The sequence below is a fragment of the Cebidichthys violaceus genome, unplaced genomic scaffold (genome assembly GCF_023349555.1).
Source record: "Cebidichthys violaceus isolate CVI_PGR_0920_01 unplaced genomic scaffold, fCebVio1.0.p SCAF_14, whole genome shotgun sequence".
Taxonomy (NCBI): domain Eukaryota; kingdom Metazoa; phylum Chordata; class Actinopteri; order Perciformes; family Stichaeidae; genus Cebidichthys; species Cebidichthys violaceus.
Genome location: NW_027176307.1, coordinates 8,760,572 through 8,786,900, shown reverse-complemented (window position 1 = coordinate 8,786,900; position 26,329 = coordinate 8,760,572). Strand labels below are relative to the sequence as shown.

At 41.2% G+C, this 26,329-nt stretch overlaps 1 protein-coding gene across 1 annotated transcript; it reads right to left on the bottom strand.

Moving 5' to 3' along the window:
• Nucleotides 1-264: 264 nt before the first annotated feature.
• Nucleotides 265-9,873, bottom strand: stmn4 (stathmin-like 4). The gene is made up of 6 exons (XM_068708701.1): nucleotides 9,793-9,873; nucleotides 4,861-4,925; nucleotides 3,863-3,958; nucleotides 3,434-3,639; nucleotides 2,684-2,875; nucleotides 265-1,835 (listed from the first exon to the last, which is right to left on the bottom strand). The coding sequence occupies exons 2-6, from the start codon at nucleotides 4,871-4,873 to the stop codon at nucleotides 1,776-1,778; spliced, it is 567 nt and encodes a 188-aa protein (XP_068564802.1). The 5' UTR covers nucleotides 4,874-4,925; nucleotides 9,793-9,873; the 3' UTR covers nucleotides 265-1,775.
• Nucleotides 9,874-26,329: the final 16,456 nt, after the last annotated feature.

The window sequence follows — 26,329 nt, the reverse complement described above, 5'->3', positions numbered from 1 at the left end:
TTGTGGGCTCAATCATTTTTAATTTGCTTCCTCTCTCACAGATATTGCTATCAGATTGCTTCATTTTCATCTTTACTAGAATGAGAATTATTATTGACCTTCTATTCTAGCATCTATATTTATATGTCAGATTTAACTGTCACATAAAATATTTATTTAAATACTCTTTCATTTATATTATTGGTTTGAATGACCTTTTTATTGCTCCGAGTGTACAAGTGCATGCGCCATCAATGAACACACGAGGAATGAGGAGAACCAGAGTTCAGTCAAGCCGTTTTTACTGACCATGCCAAAAAAGATAGAATCAACCCAACCTCGAAGATACACAGCGACACCACAGCAAGTACAACCACTTCCCAGATACAGTGCAAACATGTTAGACTCCTCAATCAAGTCAGTATGACTCAACAAGCAACATTTTACTTTACCGTTTTACTCTTTTCGGTTTACATTCCTTTGAAAATCAAACACTGACAATCAGAGCACAGGGACACATGCCAAAGCAAAGTGAGACCGCTGGTTAGCCAGAATCCCCCCCCCAAAAAATCCTCCTCCTCATGACCAAATCTGTCCAAATTCTGAACTACGTCACTTCTTTGCCTCCTTGTGATGTTATTGTTGTTTATACTGTATGTATATATATCTGCTGTCCTCCATGTGTGTGCACATGTGCTTTTGAGTTGTGCTTAATGAAATAAGAGTGCAATCAGTGCTCTAAATCTAAGACTCAAATGCATGTCACTGATCTACAACTAGACACTACAGTTAAAAGGTTTTTTTTTACAACGAGCCAGGAAATGGCAGAATGCAGCAGAGCTTCCTCCCCCTTCTAAAACCTTTTTTTTGTTACTCTTACTCCTCCTGGAGCGAGGTCTGATTCTTTCCTTTGATATTCATAAACCACATCGTGAGATTCACTGAGTTTCTGCCCGCACAGGCCTCCCAACAGACAGACACAACAATCACACAAAATGCATGAGAGCGGTGGAGCGAGGGAAATCTTTCTTTTTCTTTCTTTTTTTTAATAAGGGAAACAGCAGTGTGTTATTTCCTGTTTGTGTGTATTGACTGGTAAGTGTCCTGTAAATGAAAGCCTGGAGCAGCACGGGACTCTTAGCTTTGTACTGGTTTGGACTAACTCGAACTTCTAAACTACATCTGGGAGTCCAGTTTTTTTGTTTTGTTTGAGCACATCACACATTTGTCACGTTTTACCTGGTAACAGCTTAGATTACAGCTCTCTACTCCGTACTTACAGTCTAATTGGGTAGAAACGGTATGATTGGCTGTGTTACAATGGTCACCACTCCTGATATAAAGCATCAAACACAGCTCAGTGAACAGGCGGTTATAATTCCCTGCTGCAGAATTCAGAGCCGTGATTTAAATATGTGCATCTTTTGCCTCGATGCTTTCGTTCCTCACCAATCAACCATTGTTGCCCCTCTTTTAGACATTTTAAATGTTTATTTTGATGCCCCACCCACTTTTCCTTTTGAACAAAGAGACAGATTTATTTTTGAATTGGCTAAACTTTGTACAGCTTGTTCAGAATCGTTACAGCACACATCAAATGTGAAAACTCTCCATTCCCCTTTGTTCATTTTGAGTTCTTTTTTAAAATTTTTCCTGTACTATTTTGATTTCCTTGGTCTTTGTATTTTAATTTTTTTATACCGATGATAAAAATCCCAGTCCCGCTCTCTCTTCTCTCTCTCTCCCTCTCTCTCTCTCTCTCTCTCTCTCTCTCTCTTCTGTTCTTCTCCATTCATCTACCGGCAGGCTTCCTCCTTCATCTCCTTGTTCTTCCTCACTTCTTCGGCGTGTTTGTCCTGCCAGACAAACACAGACACGGCAACGTTAGCATTCATGAATACATTAGCATTAATGAGGGAGACGCCGGCAGAACAAGGCGATGACTCATCGACTGTTCATGAAGAATTGAACAGGGGAATGAAACAGAGTGGGGAGAAATAAAAACTCTTTTCCACCTTATATAATATTCATGATTACTGATCAAGCCTGTGAACAACATTAGAATGGAAATGCAAGCCCAGGCTTGCGTCATTGAAGAAAACATTCAATTTTAGGTTAATTCTGCTTTATTACAAAGAGTTACATGAGAAGATCGATACCACGCGTGCTAACTTTGGAGGTGAAGCTGTGAGGCAATTAGCCTAGCTTAGCATAAAGACTGGAAACAGGGGAAACAGGTTGCCTGGCTGTCTCTCAAAGTAAAAAAAGCCCATACCTACACCTCTACACTAACTGATTAACACATTGTATTGTGTTTGTTTAATCCACACAGAAACAGAAATGACAATATATGGTCTTTGTGCTAAGCTAAGCTAATCGTCTCTGTACTCGCACAGACATGAAAAGTGGTATCAATCTTCTCATCTAACTGTTGTTCGGACCACAAGTGAACACCTTTCTCTAAATGTTGAGCTATTCCTTTAATAGTTCCTCAATTACACTGTCTCTTTGATAAATGTCCTCCAAATCTTGTTTATGTCTACACAGAAGCCCTTACTGCTCTGAGGGACTGATTTTTTATCAAATCAATCATCATTTGTATAGAAACGTCAAAATGGTACATCACCAATAATATTTTTTGTGTGTTAGAGTGGATCTTTCATAAAGTGGGAGACCTTGAGAGCAAAGCTCGAATGGACCATACCTTCTCCTGCAGCCTCTCCAGCATGGCGGCCAGCAGAGCCTCTCTGTTCTCCTTGTTGGCCTCCATCTTTTGCTCAAGCTTCTCCTTTGCGTTCTTGATGAAGTTGTTGTTCTCCTCAAAGGCCTTCTGGATCACCTCGCGCTCGTGCTCCCTCTTCTCCGCCAGGTGCTTCAGCAGCTCCGCCTCCTGGCACTAGAGGGAGACAGAGAGCACCAAAGGTAAGTCAACAAGGGGATTTCAAAAATCCTCAACGTATTAGTGGGAATTTAGTACATCACTTTTTTCAAACTAAGTCCTGCCCACCACGAACCAGAGAAAATACATCTTCGGGCCGTTAAGACATTTAAACAAATGGTTACTAAAGAAAACATCTGATGCTGCAGGTGTGGCGTGAGCGCTCTGTTGCAGGCCAGCTATCATTGCTCTCTCCTCACCTCTCCCTTCCTCGACCTCTCTCCACCGTCCTCTTTGCTTGATGAACATGAGCCACCGTGGGTGCGTCCTTTCATGATTGCCCTTGTGCTTTCATGTTCCTCTTTTCATCTTTTCCACCCTCCTTCTGCTTCCTCCACCCAGTCCAACACTCCCTCCCTCTTTCTTTTTAGCCATTTCCACCCTATTTCCTCCTGAGTTGATAAATCACGCTGCCCACAAAGAGTGTTGTCAGATGTTTGACAATGCCTGAATGAGCAGCAGCTGGGGTTAGGATTACAAGTTTAGACCGACCACACCCTCCTCCACTCCTCTCACCTTTCGCCTTTCCTCGGCCGCCTCCAGCTTCTTCTGGATCTCCTCCAGGGACGGGTCGCGGCGCTGCGGCATGGAGCCGTTGAGCTCTGGCACCCCATCAAAGGACGGGGGCTTGAGGATGACCTCGAAGGCCTGACCAGAAGTCCGCTTGTTCAGCTCAATTACCTCCACGTCTTTGATGACGCACCAGCCCAGGTCCACCGCATCTGTGGTGTTGGATTGTCGCCATGTTTAGACTCTTCATTTGCTATGCATTTTCAATACACTATTACAGATCGTCAATGTGATTTGTGGTGCAGCGTGTGGTTTGTGGTTTACCTACATCCCTGCTTTGGAAACAATAACTCCTACATTTTCCAGAATGACTAGTGTGTATATTTGGATAGAATACTGTAAGATTGTTTACATGCTAAAGTGAGTTATTGTTACCTTCTGCCTTGTATGTAGGTTTGTCTGCAGTCTGTGGGTTGAAGCAGGCGCAGAACAGAGACACCAGGGGGAGCTCCTTGACCTTCTCTTTGTAGGCTGAGGACATACACACACACACACACACACACACACACACACACACACACACACACACACACACACACACACACATTACAGTCATGTTTCCATCACTTAAGAGGACATTACATCCACTTACATTCATTTAATTTCCTGGAGACTTACCCTGACCCTAATAACCACTACCAGCCTAATCCTAAACCTAACCCTCATCACTCCCAACCTAACCTAACCTTAACCAAAACCTATAACTTTAACTTGAACTGAACCTTAACCTAAACCTAAACCTAAACCTAACCTTAACCCCACCCTCAACCGTACCATTTTATTTAACTTTTTCTTTTACCTTAACCTTAACCTAAACCTAACATTAACTTAACCTCAACCTTAAATTAAACCTAACCTTACCCTAACCTTTAGCTAGACCTGATCTTACTCTAACCTTAACCTAAACTTAACATTACACTTGCCTTAAACCAAGTCGATTCATGTTATGGGGACGTACATTTTGTCCCCAGAAGGAAAGTGAGTCCCCACAATGTGACTGTGTAAACAGATTTATGTCCCCACAACATGAGTAATATACACATACACACATACACACTCACACACACACACACACACACACACACACACACACACACACACACACACACACACACACACACACACACACATACACAGATATGCAGTTGCTTTGTGATGCTTGACATTGTTTTGACTCTAAATGAACGATTCTGACAGTGACTAGTCATCCTCATTATGTTGTTATGACAGTCATAACACTGTCAAGACATATGGTTCAGATAATAAAAGTGCACTCTCGTTATCATTCCCACAATGGAATCATGAGCAGTTTATAAAGGCGAGGTCAGGGAGCTACGATGGTGTGTGTGACTTTCTGCTGTGGCTGCATTTACCTGCCAGAGTCATCTTCTCACTGCGTATGTATAACTCTCCAGGGATGCTAATGATCCTTCTCAGTCTGTCAGAGAGAGAGAGAGAGAGAGAGAGAGAGAGAGAGAGAGAGAGAGAGAGAGAGAGAGAGAGGACTGAATGAAGCATATTCAAAGGTCATATAATGAATGTGAGAAGCAGTGACTACGGAGAGAATGAAAAGGACGGTAAGCTGCAGTGCAAGCACCTCCCATTCAGGTTTAATTTGACCAATAAGAGAACAGCTCTGCTTCAAAGAATTCATGTGGGCCAAAATAGAGGGTCATTCTTGCCATGGATCGCTGGGAAAACCAAACCAGAGACGAAACAAGAACTAATAAATATAAAGACATCATCAAACACATAATATCATAAATACGTCATTGTCTCATTGACGTGTGAAGAAAAATAGTCCGTCCCTCCCTTTAATAGGAGACAGAAGCATTTAAAAGCTCCCTCACTTCAAAATTGCATTCTTGTTTACCCTGAACACGATTATATATCACTGATCTGAGATGTCCACTTCTATGTCAGTGATTCCTTGTGTTTCCCAAACTGGCACTGCACAACCCTCAGAGAACAGGTTTAAAGATCCCACAGACATGTTTGTGTCTGATGCGGTTTTTCCACAAAAAAGTTAAATTACCTTGAAAAAATCCTGAAAATTACTTTTCCTGGTTATTCATTTAAAAAGTTGAACTACTACCCAAAATATGTCTACTACTTGAATGATTCAAAGTTTCCATCCAAAGTGCGTGCCAATTTATAAAGTACAGTATCTGAATATTATAATAGGAGTTGGTTCAACGCCAGTCAATTGTCAAACAAACGAAAAACATGTAGATGTGATGGAATAGTAGCTCTAGTGACAAGTAAGTCACACGCTTCTTGTGCACCATCTATCTGCTCAGACGGTTTTGTATTTGCCATATTTTAACACATTGTCTGGGGGGGGGGGGTTCAAGAATACTTTCATTGAAATCTGACTTAATTCAAGCAGTAATTGCATTAAACTGAATTGCCTTGAAAGAGAGAGAGCAGAAGCAAAGAACTGTCTCACCAGACCTTCCACCACCTGCTTGCACTCTGTCTATCTCTCTGTCTATCTCTCTGTCTGTCTGTCCCCTTGCTGTCTGTCAGATGGTCTCATCGACACTGAATTGATGGACATCTGAGGGACGCTGCAAATTGGTCGAGCAAACAAACTAGTGAAAGAGATGGTTATATAATGAGAGAGAACAAAGGTTTCCTCACCCCCCGATTTCCTATTTATTCCAATGACAATTATAGCAAATTAATATGCGATCATGTTAAAAGATGGACACAACTTCCTTCATCATTGCTGCTCACGATTAATCAAATCAACATACACTCACAGGTCTTGAATACTTAAATGTCAGCTAATTGGAGAATCTTTTCACATATGAGTCCAGGAGCGCCCTGCAGTTCATTGACCTATCCACAGCTGAGTGCACACACTAATTAAGTTTGGATTTAATTCTGGTATTCGGTATCATAAGCACACTCATCATGTGGACACCCACGAGGACCTAGGTATTGACGCAAACAAGCTGAGGAGTGATAGTAGAGTAAATGAAGGACTGAACTTCAGGGCGAGACATCCCACTGGTTCCTTGCGTGGGCCTAATTTAACCAAACATCTGTGGTGGGATGTGTCTGCCAAAAATGGCACTGCTCTCAATTAACTCCCCTTCATCTTCTACATAGATGATCATCCAAACCAGTATTCTGGAATATACTCTGGTAAATGCTGTATGCTAAAGCCCTGCCCACATTAAAGAGACAGAATGCACTACTTGCTTAACCCCCCCGCCAATTTTTATGTAATGTGTTGTTTTTTTGCATTGTTGTCCAACATGTAGGACCTAAGAATATTTATGAATTATACATTAGGTTAAAGAATTATGTTAAAAACTAAATGTATTCAAAGCTCTGAAGTTGTATTTCTCCACAGCATCCATGGTGCTGGAAGATCAGCATGCTAACGTTGTAGTGATACAGCTGTAGGATGGTATGGCTGGTTTAAAGGGAGTTACAAACTGCAACTATTAACTTGATGAACAATCTCTGCTGGTTATACCTGGCAACCTTACGGCAACAGCGAGAACTCCCCCCCCCCCCCGCTTCCAGACTTTATGCTAAGTTGAGCTAAGCAGCTACGTAGCACTGCCCCACTACTTACTGGAAAAAAATAGCTAACTACTAGAAACGTTGCATGGCATTTTGTAGGTAGCTACACTACCTGAAAGTTAATGTGAAATGTGTAAGCTTGCAGTGTTGCCACTCCCCAACAATGTTGATTAGCAAGCTTTAGAGGTGTTGGTGGCTTTTGAACCTTGGACATAGCGAAAATTAGCTGTTTCTCCATGCTTTTGGTCTTTAAGCTAAGCTAGGCTGGTCGCCTAGCTAAGACAGTTGAATAAGTCTTTTCTTGTAACCCTCAGATAGGAAGTAAATAAGTCTATTTATCAAAATGTTGAACAAATCCTTTAAACTTTGACCTAGCTAATAACATTTTCATGCTATCAGTCTTTCACCTGAGGAGCAGTGCACTAATGAGACAACCTATGACAAAGAGTGGTAGACGTCTCACTACAGTGTAGAGCACACGCTCACTTAACCACCCTGACATGTGTCCCGGTGGGACATACACAATCAAGGACACACATGACATGCTCACATAGGCACATGCACACACGTTGCGGACACCCATACTAATCAGGCAGTACTGCTATACACTGTTGGAATACACATGCACGGTGCACACAGCTGCTTCTCATCTTATGGAACCACCCAGGCTGCAGATCAATGCACTGCTTCCTGCTGCAGGTGTAAGAGCGCTCCCTTTCTCGTGTGTCAATACAGAGAGAGAGAAAAAACAACTCATGTTGCGAAATTAGCTGACAGTAAAAACATAATGAAGTTTTTCATAAAACAATTTTATGATATTCATGGGATTTCTACCACAAAGACCACCATCCTTCATGTTCGCTGAAGCTAATATTTCGCCTTTAAGGTCTCTAAAAATTGGGCTTGTACATAATATCCAATAGTTTTGAGTTTTCATAATTGCATGTTAAAATAATTTGCGCAATGAGAAGAAGATGGGGATGGATAGGACATGTGTTGAGAAAAGACCCTGCTGATACTACAAGAACAGCCTTACATTGGACACCAGAAGGGAAAAGAAAAAGAGGCCGACCAAGAAATACATGGAGAAGAACTGTGGGGAAAGAGATGCAGAGCCTAAACCACTCATGGGGCACCATCCAGCGACTCGCCCAGAACAGACGGGAGTGGAAGACTTTTGTTGCTGCCCTACATGAGGCATAAAGAGCAATGAAAAAAAAAGTTAAAATAATAAAAAACACAGCTAATTATTTGTTGTACTTGCAGACTCAAGTCTAATTTGTAATGTTGAATCTTAATGCAAAAGTTCAACATTTTGGAAAATATGCTTATTCCTCTTTCTTGATGCGAGTAAGATGCTGAATATGAAGCTTTATCTAGCGGTCAGTTAGCTTAGCTTAGCATAAAGCCAGCTAGCCTGGCTCTGTCCCCAGGTAACAAAATCTGCCTACCAGCAGCTCTAAAGGTTCATAACCACCTTAAAGAGGTGAATTGTTTTTTTCTTCTCATCTAACGAAAGTGTTTTTAGTGAGGGCATCGTTTTTGTAAAACTATCCAATTTTATAAAGGTGACTTAGTCTATATATTTCAAATTAAAATCATGTGGGATGTCAGTAAAGTCTCAGGAGAATAAGTAAAATTCCAACATTGTTCCTTACTTACAGTAGGTTTACTGTTTTAGCATGAGCCAGCTGCCACGTTGAACAAATATCAAGTTTTATGAAAGTGGATGTCTTGTTTTCAGTTTACATATTCAGTACAATGCTCTGATACCTTCCACTGTTCTTGATGAACCCTAAGTTTATTATTGACTCTGTTTCCATTGGCAGTATATGATACACTACTGATATACATTTTCGTATTTTCTCATGAATTCTGAACACAATCTTACACACCTCTGATTATTTGTAATAATATTCTGAGGGCAGCATTTTGATTTCTTATAGGATGAGCTGTTATAACAGACACCAACTTCAAACCACACCTCCCATACCATATGTGCAAGAAGAGAATATCAACAATTGGTAAATGTAGCCCTTAACACCCATCTATATCTGACATCTTTACGATCCATTTTGATTCAGTCGGTTTGGTTTTACAGGTTTCACAAAGATTAAGTTTGCAGACTGTTGTCTTCCCATCTTTTCTTACCGAATACCTGCACTTGAAAAGGCGCTGTGCACGACAATAATAAACCTGAAGCATTGTACAGCCCGAGGTGAAATTAACACTCAATGTTCAAAATTGACCAAAAATATAACAAGAATAGGAACTTTTAGAAGCAATTTGTCACTCTTGTTTAATTTTGTTGTACCTTCCCGTGTCTTTCTTTCTATCCTGCTTTGTCTCACACACACGCACACACACACACACACACACACACACACACACACACACACACACACACACACACACACACACACACACACACACACGCACAAACACACACACCCTTTCACCATAAACGTACTCACAAACAAATTTTCCTCTCCCCTTCCCAAATGCAGACACAAAGCTGTGTCTGCCCATATGGCGGATGAATAATAAATGACACATGTTACACAGCGTACAGTTTGTGGGTACACCGAGTTCTCTCCCTTTTGTCAGCAGCAACCACTGCATCATCACTATCCTCACCCCTCGCCCCATTACCCCCTATACCAACACACACACTCGCACATGACCTTCAGTTTTACATTCAAACATAGAAGTTCATGAAGTTAAATGCAGATGTGAGCAGTGTGTGTCTCGTGATGCAGACTCACCCCCCTCTGGCCCTGTCTTCTCCGCTGCTGCTGATGGACCGGTGACTACGGTTACCCCCGTCTGGCTGCACGGATACAGGCGCCGGGCAACAGCATCAGCATCAACGCTGCCTCCATGACATCACCTTGAAGATGTCTCATTGGCCAGAGACGCGGCCAGCATTGGAGCCTCTCAGCCAATAAGAGCGCAGAGGAAGGATCGGGGGAGGGTTGTGAGCTCTTTGTGTTGTACTGCAGGGTGGGTGGTGGGATGTTTTATTATATGGCGCAGGAGTGTGTGCGTGTGGGTATGTATATTATGCATGGTGAAGGGTTGAGTGAAGTAGTGTGAGAAATTGGTGAAGATTGGTCGTCTGTGTGTGTGTGTGTGTGTGTGTGTGTGTGTGTGTGTGTGTGTGTGTGTGTGTGCATCTCAGCAGGGGGCCCAGCTTGGAAGCACACAGGACACTAAATTATTTAGAGCCTGACAGTATATACAAGAACAAGTAGAGAACATTGTGCAGTGTGAAGCACATGCAGTTCTTCAAAATAGCTATATTTTATATTTGTGTTAAGATCACATATACTGGTACCTCTACTACAACTATCTGAAGAACTACTTTACTCCTACCAGAACTCCTTCTACTATCATTACCACTATTTTGCCACTACCTGTGGCAATAGAAGTGTAGCTATTGTGTTATAGGCATGTTCTTGCTGGAACCTGATTGCATTCTTTTTTGATAAAAAAAAATATGGTCCGACAAATTCATTTTCATATGATGTATTCTGCTGTTGTGCAGATCCTAGGCAACATTTGGTACATTATTCTATTGCATGAGAAGGGCCTTGACTATTTCCAAGCTACAATGATAAATCTACCACGAACAAGTTGCCACACAGTGAACATGGTTTTTTTTGGGGATCCTGGAGGTCTGGGGTCATCGGGCAGTTTCCCGCTTTGATATTCCAGCCTCGCTCACAGACAAAAGCGTCTGTATGGGTTCACACGTGTGTTATCTGACTTTGCTTTGCAGGTGAGTTTGTGTTTTGAAGCAGCTATGATCAATATTTTTTTTTTTAAAGTGATGTCGTCCCATGACTACTTGTAGCAAGAAAGAGGTTTTACTGCCCTCACCTGTACTGTTTTAATTCACTCTCACAGCTCTTATCAAACATCAAAACTCTAAAACACACGACAAACGGCAGATAAAGTTAGCGACTAGCTGGTGAACATAGCGGAGCTTTTAGCTGTTAAAGAGCCAGATATTTCCCTCAGGAGTTGGTAGAGACCAAAAACTGAGGTAAAGAGAGAATGAATATTGGATTTACATCAGGTGACCAGAGACACAACTTCAACCGAATGCTGAAGTTGCGCTGTATGTGTAAATAGAAATGGTTTGCTAATTTGTTTATCATATCATCCTAAAAGATAATAGTGATAGCATGTCCATCTTGTGGCCACAAAATATAATAATGTAATCTGGTATTTCCGGACAAGTCTTAAAAAAACGTAATGTCACTGAATCACTGGTGTCCTCATGTATCCCAAGCTGCTGGATATGACAGGAGGTCGATTGCCATTTATTTAACTGGTTAATGCTTCACATTTGCCCTTATGTCACCACAGGGACTCTGTGGCTGCTGTCCCTAGTGTAATAACCTCCTGCATGCTTTTTTTCTCAGTTTTGTCCCTGTCCCTTGGAGAGCCTGTGCACATCCCTGCTGAATGACCATCACTACAATTATTACTGCAACTGCTGCTGGTGCACTGGCATTAATATAAGTCCACCACTAATGAAAAAATGGTCTTTTCGATCACAATCATTTTTCTAAATATGTGAAGACATCAAAGTGACAAAGGAAAACTGTCTGGATGGCAGAGGACGAACACTGAGGAGATGCAGAGGGACGTCTCTGTTGTTGCCGCCCTTTGATCCTGCATTCAGCTCACACGACTAACATGATGTCACCACGCTGTCCACAGGCACACGAGATGAAAGAGCTTACAACGCAGGAGGAGAGAGAGGGATATGCATGAGGTCACACCAGGGTGTGTCCTGTTGTCGCTGTCTCTCCTCTCCTCTCCTCTCCTCTCCTCTCCTCTCCTCTCCTCTCCTCTCCACTCCTCACTTCTCCCCTCACCAACCTCCACTGACGGTAAACGCATGTGTGACATTAGACATTAGACATCACGCACATCCTGGAAATGAGATCACCAGGGAAAGAGAGAGAGAAGAAAAAAAGAACAAGTGAGAGGTGGAGGAGGAGAGGGGGGGGGGAAATAAGATCAAACAGAACAGATTATTTCAAGGATTCTGGGAAAACAAAGATGAGAGGGAGGACCAGAGCAGGAGGAAAAAAATAAGGAGGGAGGACCGAGTGAAACAGGGAACACCCATGGGAGAAGTTGGGAGGAGACGATTGTTAAAATAAAATGATCTGAGGATGGAGGATGAAGAATCACTCATTTTACAGGTTGTGAATGCAGCTGAATAGTGAGATGAGGAACAAAAAAGGACAAACCAGTTCCCTCTGCCTAGAAGGAATACATGTTAAATCTCTGCAGACCCACACAACTGAGGAAGGAAATAGATTTAAATAGATAGGAATCAAGGGAAGAAAGATTGGCTGATGGCCTGGTTAGATTGTCTTCCGTCTAGATTTCTTACTTTTAAAAAAAATAAAAGAATCACAGATGCAAACTAGAAAAGTGCACTCAGTAGAGTGCAGATCTGTGCCAGGTGTGTCTTCCTCAACTCTCCCAAACAAGTCAAGATAACAAAAACTGTGATTTATTAATCTAGTATCTATCTTAAGTGGATCCTAACATCTTGGTATGGAATGTAAGGCTTATTTTTAACCTTTTTTAGTTTAGACTAGCAGGTTAAGAGGAGTGAGGACTCTGCAGGTATTTACTGTATGAAACAGTCAAAAACCACAACCATGAGAAGTCATTGAGCATTTAGTCCTAAATAAGCACAAAAAATATCAGGCTGATGGGTCCAGCAGTATGCGAGATAAACCGTGGACAGACACACGTCCATGCACACACGTCCGAACGCATGATCACCCACAAGCTTACGCCTGGAGGCGATAATAAAGCAAAAGTATTAAAACATTCTTAAAGTACTCAAGTTCTTACCCACACACACACACACACACACACACACACACACACACACACATACACACACACACACACACACACACATACACACACACACACACACACACACACACACACACACACACACACACACACACACACTTGCACATCACCTCCTCACTCCACTGCACTGCAAGCCCTCGTGGCCTGTAAAAACATAAACAGTTGCAGTAGCTTAGCGGCAGCACCAGGGCCCTGTTCTAAAGTCTGACATCATCTCTCAGTGTCCCAGGATGAGATCATTCTATAACTACTAGCCTTACTCACTCTGCTCAAAGTGTGTGTATGTGTGTGTGTGTGTGTGTGTGTGTGTGTGCACAAAATGGATTGTGACTAAGTTTCATGAATAAGCGAGCGGATGGACACAGTGTGTACATCCTGTGCAGGTGTCCACTGTAGGATAATTAGATTACTGGTAAAATGCTCCACACAGTGATCCAATTGAAGTTGAAGGGCTTTTTACGAGCATTGATTTTGACAGCCAGGATCTGCTATCAAGGGGAAACATGGCAAGTCCACCCCACTTGTACAGAAGTGAAGCGCAATCCCTTTCCCCCTGATCTGTGGAGGAGTTTGGCTCCGATAGTGCTTAGCTTAGCTAAAAACTAGGATAAGTGATTTAGGTCCTCTTATAAACAACTGCAAACTTCCATCTGCATTAATGCTGCATCAACAGAAAAAAAGGATAAATAATGGAAATCTTTACATTTCGGCCATAATCAAAATGTTTAGTTCATGCAAAATTTAACACAACATCCACGAGAAACATAAAACGATAACTAGCCCTGATAGACTCTAATAACGTAGAGTTGTCTTGACCTCCTTCACTGTGCAGATATCAGCTCCTGCACTCCACACTTGTCAAAGGACAGCCTGTCTGGAACAGTCTGTTGCCATGGGAACAAGGAACTGACAGTGAGAGAGAAGTCGCTGAATGGCAGGAAAAATGTGTGTTCGTGTGTACGCGCCCAAGTCTCCGGTATGATGGTCTGGAAGCATTTTGTACGTTTGCAGGGGCAATTAAAATAAGGTTTTTACATAGTTTATGGGTTACTCTGGTCATCTGTACATGACGGCACATTGATACTGCACACACAACATCCTTTAATGGTATCTTATGTGACATCTCGATCTCGTTGTAATTATTGAATGTTTTTAGCTTATGTAAAACACTGTGTGTCTTCAGCTTTATGCAGTTATTCTGCATTGCTTGCAATATCGAAAATGTATCATGTTAAGCTAGCATTGAAGCATCATCTACCATCACTGTGTGCTGTAACTGACACACTGGATATAACACCAGCTCTTTTTAAAATAATATCAGATAATATATATATATACATATATACACACATATATATATATATATATATATATATGTATATATATATACATGTATATATATATATATACGTATATATATATATATATATATATATATATATATATGTATATATATACATGTATATACATGTATATATATACATATATATATATATATATATATATATATATATATATATATATATGTATATATATATACATGTATATATATATATATAGTTAAGTGTCTATAGTGTGAATGTTTCTGAAGGCTACTAGGCAAGACAAATTCCTCAAGAGGCAGTGAAGGTACTTAAAGGTACAAATACCAACCTGGCAGCACAGAACACACATCCCGCAAATATTTATACTGGTCTACAGTAAGATGCCAGTCAGCCTCATATTCAAGATATTTTTCCAAGAAACAAAGCCTGCTGATTGGGGGAGGGGTAATTCCATGTGTTTCCATCTTTCTCTATGAGGCCAGAACAGCTGAAGTTTAATTATGAGCTGCAGCAATGTTGTATCTGATCCAAGAAGTAATTTACTACTTACTACTACCACTGCTAGTATATATACCACTATTACTACTAAGAGAAGTACCTGGTATGTGTAGCAAAATTACAAAATTAATTCAATAAGAAAATTAATCGTGTCAAAGCCTGCCGGCTTAGTGGGGAAACTATACCATAAACTCTGTGAGAGACAAACAGGCATACATTTTAGTCTAGAGGTGCTGCCATCTTCTGGCCTATCTACAGGTATAAAAGAGGTATACATGTAACCAGTGATCAAATCTGTAATTAGTCCCAGTAGTCCTACACTACTGACCTGACCTGTGGTGATGGCCTCCAGCACCGTTAAAATACACCGAGGCCCTGTTTCAGAAAGTAGGGCCAAATCCCAAAGTCCCAACGGACTCACGGACTTTGAGGCGCGCTCCCGCGAAGTCCGTGAGGGTTTAGTTCTGTCCCACTGTCAAATCGTCAAGTGTTTGAGGGCTCTCTGGAAGACATTTTGAGCCCTTTATGAACCCTTTCCGTAAGTCAGCATGGTATGCTGACTTAGACTAAGGGAATTACCCACAAGTCATAGCAACGTGACGTTAAACACTGGGTAACCAGTAGACGTATGGAGACGTAAAAAAAAGGTAAACAAAGAGGACGACTCACGTGTGTTCAGCCTGTCATATTAAATTTACACAGAAACATTAAGGGTTAAAGATAGAACACAAAAACACATGAAATCAGAGGATATTTATTTATTCATCCATCAAATATTTGATTTTGTCATTGAAGTTGTTTTGACAAAAACAAGTAAACAAATTATATGAAATTAAATCATCTTGTGAGGAAAGAGCCTGAAGACGTTCAAAGTATAAAATAAATACCCACAATTATACATCTTATTTTTTGTTGTTTTCATGGTAACGTGATATGTTGCAGCAGAGTGCTGTCCCGTTCATATTTATACCATTTCGAGCTCTTGCAGCCTCTCACCAGGTGACGTCAATTAAGTCCTTGAGAGTCCAGAGCTTAGGGTTTAGGGAGGACATTGGGATTTGGCCTTTGTTTAACCAACTCTGAGCCTAACCCTGAACTCTGAGTTGACGAATCGTGACAGTTTTAACTGAAACTGCTTTCTGGAACCGGGCCCAGATATCTGCACTGATAAATATTCATTTTGTGTTTTCTTTATTTTCCACTGTGGAAACACCTTCACCCACTGACCCCCTCTGGGTGCAGAGGGGTCCTGAGATCAAAGGTCAGGTGTTCCAGGTATTTGTTCTTGCTATTCTCTTTATGCAGTGCAGATGCTAAATACAGGGCCAATGTGTGTGTGTGTGTGTGTGTGTGTGTGTGAGCATACCGAGACACAAGTCCCTGTGCTGCAGGGTCAGAGGGGTAACGCAGCAGCTCTGCAGTGATGAGGCGGTGTGGCAGCTATGAGTCCCCCGTGTGATGGACGCGATGTACGGGTCAGAGAGGAGGAGGCCTTCCTCAAAGGCAGCGAGGATTTAACTGTTCTTTGTGAACAACTTGCCCGTCACTCTCACTGATGGACCTGCTGTCCAGTGTGTGTTAATGATGATGTAAAGACAGACAGCGAGACATTGGACATTGTAAAGATTTACCTGCAGCTCTTCCTGAAGCCTGAGTTATGCTGCATCTGAAAATGATGGGAAAAGGAATAAATCATTATAGTATTGTGTGCAACATCAAGCTGCTTTTAAAGACAATCAATATTACGTTTTTTTATTCCAATTAGTTGTATTTGTCAATGTATGGAAAAGATAACAATTTATTTTATTGAATAACATCTCATTAAGATTTATATGTGGGCCCAAAGTGGCGAATATTGAATAAATGAATTATGATGCTATTAATGACATCATGAAGAAAATAAAAAAATGATTAAGAGATAAAATAACAAGTGACATAGAATAAAAGTGTAATTGAGGAAAAAGCTGTGATGAAATAAAAGAGGAGAATGATTGAATGATAAAGTCTTGAGTTATGAAAATTTCTTAAATCATTTCAATTAATGAAATTAATTTATTCGCAACACCCCCCCCCCCCCCCCCCCAAAAACAAAACAAAAACAAAACCCATATACGTATATATTTGGGGAGAGACTTTATTTTTCTCACATTTACTGTTGTAAAATGTTAGTTCAGTCCCACTGCTGTCACAAACTGAGCTGAAATAAACTCTTATGGCTGCAGTGCTCTGTCACCCTCTGGTGCCTGTAAAATGGATGACTCCATTTCCCACCAGCCTCAGGTTACTTCATTATCGATGCAATGATCTGAATTAACTCCACTGCTGTTACAGCATCCATCAGGAAAACATACTGTGATATGAGCCATCCCACCAAATCCGGCGCGATCTGAGTCCCTCTGACCTATTTAGGTGTATTTCATCTATTGGGTCACCAAAATCTATTCTTAAAAATGTTTTATATCAATTAAAATGGCCTCTTTAATACAGTTTAAAAAACATAACATCATTTTTCTATACTTATCTGAAATTATCTTGTTTTTTTCAGTTGACACCACTTATTTGTGTTTTTATGAATTCATGATTATTCGTTAAAATCCCATCATTTAGTTCCGTACCTTAGTGACCCATCAACCCTGTTACACAAATCCCACTCCCCCATATAAAAATCCTTATGAGACACCATCAGCTGGAGTCTAGAGGAAGTCTTCTGAACAACATGGTGCACAAACAGGCATGTTACTGCCTTCTTTTATAACCATGTTTCAGTTATTTACTGTGAAAATTACCTTTGTTACTTCAACATCCTATACACTGTATTAATGTCATGCATACCATGTGCTCTCCTGTTATTCACCACGTGTAGAGACGCCATCATAACCCCGTCACACTCAATGATTACATGTTTGGTCACAACGGGATGTGAGATTGTGTTTCAGCAACACAGAAGAAGAGTGTTTCTGCACAAATGCCACCAATCAAGAGGCTCACACACACACACACACACACACACACACACACACACACACACACACACACACACACACACGCACACACTGATTAAATAGCATGATTATTACACAGGCGGTCAAAACAAAAAGTCACTCTAAATTAAGTTTGATCTTGAAAAAAGACATTCACTAGGATTTCACATGACGAGGGCTACAGAGATGCTGTTTTTGGTCAGTATCTGGAGTGACCGCCATTCCCCTCATGCAGTGAGTCTTCTCCACATAGAGCTGTGTCTGATTAAAGCCCTTGTATTATAGAGTTAAGACCACAGAGTTTTAAGTCTTTGACTTCAAAAAGATGAAATGAGAGATGGAACTGTGGAACTTTTAAATCATCTGACATTGTATTCAGGTTTGTACTAAATATCTCTACTTCGGTTTTACAAGAAGTAAGAAAATGGTGTGTTTGTGGAAAGTTCCTGGGATCAAATTGAAGATAAGAAGAAATTAAGAACACAGAAGCATTTGCGCCTTGTGGTCAATTGTCACATGGGCCATTGTCCCCTTCACCTAAAATGCCCTGTCCCACTTTCTAAAAAGAATCTGGCGCCCATGATGTGTAACAGTTTACTATTCAGAGAAAAACCTGCACATTACTGTAAAGCTTTGAGCAATATCTAGTTTATCATATATATTACTAATATTGTACAGTGTAATAATGACAGTATCATTACAGAGAAACAGGACATTTTAGGAACAGGAATATGACTCAAATGTAGTCATCAGCGGCCCAGTCACAAGCTGATCTGTAAGCAGCATTGTCATTTTTTTTACCAATACAAAATAGTGATGATATGATACAGTGATGCAGCAATGTGTTGTACAGTGCAGAATGTTCAGTAATGTCCTTCAGGCCATCCACGCATGATTTTCATGCATGTGAGCGCTCCCCATTTAGCTCCCGGCCGCCACTCTGCACTGCTCTGATACGGCGGTCACAGCGTATAACGACGTCCCAGCCAACGCCATCGCTGCAGAAACAGCGATGGCTGCGCCCACCCTTTGGTTCCCCCTCAGGTAAACACTGTTAGTTCTGTCAGCACGTTTGCTGTAGTTTTTACTGTCGCCATGTTGAGAGCCATTGAGAGTCAATCGGAATCCCCCCAATCTAGTATCTTGCACCTTTAATCTGAGATATGCTGTACTTGTGAATTTTATTATTGAATCCAAAATTACCCCTTCTCCAAGTGCCTTTGATTTATCTACAAGGAAATGTGAATATGACTGCAAACATGAATAAACTAAAGTAAAGTAAACTAGAATAAGAATGGTGTAAACAGGTTGTATCCCCATGAAACAGTTCAGGGCCACTGCTTTGGAGAGCTGTTTTCTATTTGGAATGGTTGTGAATAGCGTAGACTATGAGAGAGCTGACCCACTTTCCTTGCACTGCTATACCAGTTAACCATCGCATCCATATGGACACCATACGGATTCAGGCCCTCACATGTATTCACAAATACATCAAATATATTGCTCTTCATCTGCAAGAGGAGCAGAGCAGACTTATTTACGTCCCTTACGAGACGTATTCCCCTTCTTACAAATGCACCATGTGTTCTTAAAAGACGTAAGCTACGGTGGCCCTGAGATCTCAACGCACTGCAAATAGACACAACACAAGCAGATGTAGAAAAATCTTCACTAACTCCACAGCACTCAAAAACACTTGACAACACATAAAAACATTCATTTTGACGACACATGTGCAGCATGTAGAAAAGGCGCTGTAAGAATCTCACAACCAGGAGACACTAAAACATGATGCACAGGGCTCTGACGTGGATTTTTGAGCTTATGAAGTTGTTAAAGTCAGTGAATCTGGTGTTCGAAAAAATCACTGTGAAGACACGTTTGTTTTTCTGGCGTATTTTGACATTGTGATCCATGATTGCAGATCCGCGTGACGTTATGTATGAAACATTCTGTATAGATAAAGTTGACTTAACAAAGTTGCAGCAGCACATCAGCGTGTCCTCTTTCATGATGAAGCAAAAGATTCAGGTAACGTATTCATATAAAAAATGAGCAAACAGAAAGATCTCTGTTTATTTCAAACTGTGCTTGCATGATAAACCTTAACAGTCTGCCTCTTTTTACTCACGTTTAGTAGTCTTTATAGTATAAAGATATATATTACATTTCAATTCCATAGCCTATTACATCAGTTTGTAACACAACATTGAAAAGGAAAAAGGAATTTGTGAAAGTTCAAAGTGCCACTCCTACTGGACCACATCACCAACGCTGAACTGTTAGGTAAGGCCTAATAAAATCTCATCATACCCTTAAATTTTGCAGAAGCAGAAGCTGGGGAGCACTTTTTTGAAGGTCCAGGCCATCGGTCAAGTCTTTGTGGATGTGGAGGAAGAGAAGTTGATCTATGAGTTGTGTTTTCCCTGGAGGGGACGGGAATGATTGAAACGTGGCCCTTTGGACCCCCTTCTTCCAGCAGCCTTGACCCCGTCCCCTGCTGCATAGGTTACCAGAGCAACCAGTAGGACACGACCCATCACTGGCCTCCCATCTGCAAATACAGCCAATTGTCTAGCCAAGTTAGAAACACCACCAACATAGACGTCTGCTGCTTAGTTCTGAGAAGGTGGTGTACAATGGCTTTATCACCGCTTTTAAACTGAAAACAACAGCTGCATGCTGGAAACAATGCTGAACCAAAACAGTTGTAAAATGACAACAATGAGCTGAAAGACACTAAAACCTTCTGTGGAGGAACCACAGAGTCCATAATTCTGTGGCTTTGACATCATATGGGTGACCCTTTTAACATTACACACAGCAATTTCATCAATTGTTAATGTAAAAATCTTCACTAGAAGATCTTTCTACGCACAAATCTTTCTGTCTACAAGGGCCTTCTGACGGAAAGATAAAGTGACAGGGAGGGGAGCAGCAAAATGATATATATAATATATATAGAACATTTTCACCACTTAACTTTGCAGTCAGACAGCCCTATTCGTCAGGGAACTGGAGCCAGTATCTATCCAGTCTTCAAAGCCACCAAACTCCATCAATAAAAACATTAATTTGACTTTGCTCAACATAGGAGTTGCTGGTGTACCGCTGCCTCAATCATGTATTTTGTATGCGTTATCGTGTGACTTTCGGGTTTGGACTAATGTGGTGTCCACACAGTAGTACTGCTTAGCTTCAGTGCTGGTACTCCTATCTCCTTCTCCAAACTGGCAGAGCATGCTGACCGCCATCGAAGTGACAGTATGTAATACACTGATTATATGGATATATATATGTAGCAGCTTCATCATGCAAGAACCTACGTCAGGTCACATGGGACCTGACGTATGGAGATGGAGTTGTGGAAATAACATTTTGACGCTAAAACATACATGCTTCAACCTAAATGTGAATGTTGGGATTTAAATACATAAGGAACTCCTGCTGGGAAGCTCCCCCTCAAAAATAATGGACCCACCCTTTAAAGTGCCTTCAATGCTGGAAGGGGTCTGTTTGTTGGTTTAAGGATAACTACTGTAAGTTAGGCTACATCCATACTACTCCGTTTTCGTTTGGAAACGGAGTTTTCAAACGAAAACGATCTCTGTCCATACAGCGTTTCAGCCATCGTTTCCGAAATGATCTCCGTCCATACTACACGCCTGGAAACGAATATCACGTGACTCTTCACGTACACTGGGCATGCGCCGATGTAAACAGGAAGTAGATTGTCGTATTTTGTAACTAAGCAATGAGAGTAATAAAGTAGTCTTTAATGATCGTAAGTACGTGTTTGATACTTAAGATCTTCTCTCAAATCTTTCTCTATAAACTCAAACAGATACAGTTCGTGGAAAGTTTAATACATTTTATTTTTCTGACTTAACGTTAGTTACAGTGCTTTCCAAAACGTATGCGTTTCCGTCCGTCCACACGAATACGCTACCTGGAGTTTCCAAAGTTATCCGGCTTCGGGATCATTTCTAAACTTATCCGTTTACGGTGCTCGAAAACCCCGGCGTAGTGTGGACGCTCAGTGTAAACGGAGCAAAACATATGCGTTTCCAAACGAAAACGGAGTAGTGTGGATGTACTCTAATCAGTGAAGAAGAACACTTAACTCTTGTCTTCCAGTGCGTGTGAGTGAGTGTCTGATGAGGGACTCCAGAGTTGCGGTGAGTTTTGAAAAGATGCACAGCGAGCAGAGTGGTTAAAAAGCTAACGGAGAGACACCTCCCCACCGACACGGCAACAATTATCTTTGTTCACCTCTCCGCTTCCAAAAAACAACTGACCAGGACGAGTGACCTCCGCACAGCAGGGGAGAGACACAAAGACAAAAGGACAGAGAGAGAAAGACAGACTTGTGAAAAGACAGATAAAGAGCAGCAGATAAAGAAAGCAACGGGGGACAGAAAGAGTAACAGAAGTGACACACACACACACACACACACACACACACACACACACTCACACACACACACACACACACACACACACACACACACACACAAATATATATCTATGTATATATATACATACACACTCTCCTCCACCCTGGCTCCAACTATCAAACCCACCAAACTGAGCTGTCAACTTGTTTCCCCCCCACCTGTTTAATAAACGACTTCCCCCTACTGTAACAAAGACACATTTTAAGCCAGCATCCAGAATTAGAAACAGAACCAGGTGGTGACCCGCTGAACAAACAAAGAGTCGGGGTCAGTCAGGGCGGACCTTTGCCCCCTCTGGCAAATAGCTTGAACATTTTCTCCGAGGGATGCACACGGTCTTTTCGTCTTGAGACTGAGCATGTGTTTTTGGGGGCTGCTGTCAAGGCTCATTTAACAAAACGCACCCTCCATTTACGGCTACTGCTATAATGGTGTTGAACCTCAGCTGTGAACTGTGTAAACATGAACAGCGACCTGAGAGGAGATAGAGTGCTGCAGTGATGATGTGTTTTCGTGGGCCAACCTGGATGATAACATCTCACTGGTTGCCCTGACAGAAAGCCAAGGGGATTTTTCCATTGGATTTTGGATTATCGCAGAAAGTAAGCTCTGTGGCAAACCAGCTTTTATGATACTTACACGTTTTGGTCAGCATAATCTTCACAAATGAACACCACTTTTATGAGTTTTGAAGTAAAAAGAACCACACCTCAGTCACATGTGCGTGAGTAAACACACTGAGGCTGTGAAGACGGACGTGTTGTAGTCTCATTAAGACACTTGTTCACAACTGCCTTTTTTAAGATGCGTAAATGCTTCAGAAAAGGCTATTTACAGACTTATTTTATATCGTGGAACAAAAATCTCTGAAGCTTGTTTTAACCACAGACCTTATTTCAGGCATCTAACCAATAACACATTAAAAAAACCTGTTGACTTTCAGACTAGGGAACCGGTAGTGTAGAAATGCTGACTCATTTTCTGGTTTAAGGACTCAATTTGGGGGATTTTGCGTCACTCTAACAAGGTCAGTGTATCTGTTATTACTGTAGGACTCACTGCTTTATTGACATGAATATATTTTAAAGCTGCACTAATCAATATTTGTATATCAACAATGGTTCAAATGACTATGTTGTGTCAAAGGGTTCATGGAGAATCATCACCTGAATCTACAGTTCCCCTCAACCCTACAGAGCTTTATAACATCTTTTTTTATTTAATTAAAATTTTTACTCTGCACACCGTTTTGACTCACTCTCACGGCTCTCATCAGTGTTGTTTCCAGCGGCAGCACGAAGCGGTTTTCAGCGAAAAAGCGCTAAGAGATCACAGTACACAACCTGCCCAACAACAAACATACAAAGATGGCAGCTAGCTAGTTAGCATTTAAACAGCTAGAGCCAGATAATTCCCTCGTATTGCATCCAACTGAACACCCCTCTGCTCACCCCTCTGTTTCCAAGCACTTTGGAGAACTATGGGGGCCTTCAGGTGATTTAAAAACCTGAAAGTTTCTCTCTAGAGCCAGTGTTTGGTTTGTCTGTTCTGGGCTTCTGTAGAAACATGGCGGTGAAACATGGCGGACTCTTTGAAGAGGACCCACTCTATGTAGACATGAAGTGCTCATTCTAAGCTAATGAAATCACAACAAATCTTAGTTTCAAGTGATTATATACTAATATATAATATATATACTAAACATAGTTATTAACATCATATTTCATTTCTACCAATAAATCTTTCTACATACTACACACTGTTCCTTTAAACAACACATAAACAGCAGATCAGACCCTGACTGCTGTGTGACACCTCTAAAATGTAGCACTAAGCCAGATTCATTGTGTGAGCTGCTGTTTGTAGTGCATGGAAATGGACCGAGATAAAGACATTCTGAAAGGTCAGATGATTTAAGGTTAAGTTAAAAAATATTGCAGAGAAATAGGAATGTGAGCAGAGTGTACCAACACATGAAAAGAACAAAAGAAACAAAACAATTCCCCTCTGTGTCTGTTTTTGGCCTCTGCTTATTCTTCAGTCTTTGCTAAAAATGTTGTGTTCTCCAGTGGTCCAGTAGGGAATGCTGGGAATTTGGATCTACAATACAACATAAGCAGTTCCAGTGTCTGGGCTCCTTTTGAATTATCTACCCAATGGGTGCACTTCAACCTCTGACATTCCTCCACTGAGTCAGTCAGGGGTCTGTATTCTATTTTTAAATGTAATCATATTTCCATCAATTAACCAATTCTGTAAAAATCTATACCTGGTATTGTCTGCCAAAATCCACAACACTGTTTGTCATGCATGGACTGAACTTCATTTCATTTCATTTCAAGTTCACCATGTGGTTTGAGTCAATCATGCTTCTTTAGCTGGTGGCTAAATAGTGCGTGTCAACCTATAGCATCAGGGTACAAAAACATATTAAAGATATTGTTTCATGATGTTGAAGTTTGTCCAAGTCTCACCTGATTTTCAGCCACTTCACTTTAAAACTACTAAATCTGGCTCCTGTGAGAAAACACACATGCGGTACAGATGCTTCATCATATCAAAGAAGACTATACTGCTGCTTTATGAATTAAAATATGGATTAATTTTGTCACGAGACTGACTTTACAGGCACAAAGCCAAACACATGAAAACATTTTGGCATTTTTTGAAAAGAGTGCTCCTTTGGGACAGTGATGATGTTATATGAAGACAGGGAGAAAACAATTAACCATGTCATTGATAACAGAATAGCCTTTTGAGGGTCATAAGTCTCCCTAATTCACAGGAATTCGGTGAAGAGGTCTGAGCAGACCCTTCTGCATTAGTTCAGCCCCTTTATGGGGGCCAAACACAGATGTGCACTTGTGGAAAAGTGAATTCCCCCCACTGTGATCGGGGGGCCCGTCACCTGACCACCACACTCTCGTAAACCGAGGCCAGACCTCTGCCACGCCTTTGATCACCTTGCACCTTGAAGAACTGCTTCATATATATCACCGCCTTAAAGGGGGGCTCAGAGATCTGATGATCTGACGCATTCCTCACGTGTTCCCTTATAGTGTTTTCTTAGACGGAGATTTATTGATGTTCATCAACACAAAAGCACAAGTATCAGCTTTGGAAAAGAGCATTCAGCGAAGGCCTTTTACAAAGAAAGTCTTTCTGGGCCTTTCTGTGAGCTGGAACAGGACACGTTGAAAACACACACAAAAAAGCACTACTTAAAACTGCACTAATCAACATTTTTACATAGACAATGAATCAAATGACAAAGTGCAGTGAGAAAGGGGTCACTCATCGTGTGGGAGAATGAACCCATGTTATGTTTTGCTTGTGGTTTTGTCCGTTTTATCATCCCAGCTCCTGACCAAAACAAAGTTAGCAGCTGTATCTAGTGAACATAGAGGAGCACATAGCTGCTAAAGTGCCAGATGTTTCCCTCGGCAGTTGGTGGGGACCAAAACAGAGCTAAAAGAAAGTGATTTTTAGAGCGTAATATGGCTCCAAATAAATGATTTTGTTGCTTCATATCTGTTTGCTAACATGTCACCTGTATACTGTATTAAATTTGTAAGGTCACTTTGTTTTAATCCACCTGTTTTAATATGCGTTTTTAGTGTGCACGAAAAAAAAAATACAAATACTAAGTATTTTTAGTACATATTTGTTTTATTTAATCATTTCACCTTCAGGCCTGAACTAATTTAACAATCTTGTGACACTATGTATATATTTGAAGGTTTACAAACATGAACAGTAAGAGCACCTCTAAAAAGCATGACCTCACGTTGGCCTTTTCAGTAAAACCCCTGCAGTGTGTCGCATCTTAGATTTTACCTTTACAGGTCCCCGTTGGTGTTTCCCCCACGGGAAATGGTGCTGTTAAAAAGCAGGAAGGATGGAGGCATTCCTCCATCCAGGGCCTCCTGCTTCTGCCTCCCTCTCATCTCGCTCTAAATCACAGCAGCAGGCCTGCAGGGGGCAGAGGGGAACATGAAGTACTGCAGCTCTGACACGCATTAAAGACTGTGACGATGCTGCTCGGTGCAGGACGACTGCTGGGAGCCGAATGCAGGACAGATACAGATGAATAAATGGATGAGGGATGGATGGATACCCTGAACT

What these genes read in the sequence shown, in the direction of transcription:
- stmn4 (XM_068708701.1), bottom strand. An exon ending in CGGCCGAGGAAAGGCGAAAG is followed by an intron (nt 2,876 to 3,433) that starts GTGAGAGGAGTG and finishes GTCTCCCTCTAG; the next exon opens with TGCCAGGAGGCGGAGCTGCT. An exon ending in TGGAGAGGCTGCAGGAGAAG is followed by an intron (nt 1,836 to 2,683) that starts GTATGGTCCATT and finishes TTTGTCTGGCAG; the next exon opens with GACAAACACGCCGAAGAAGT.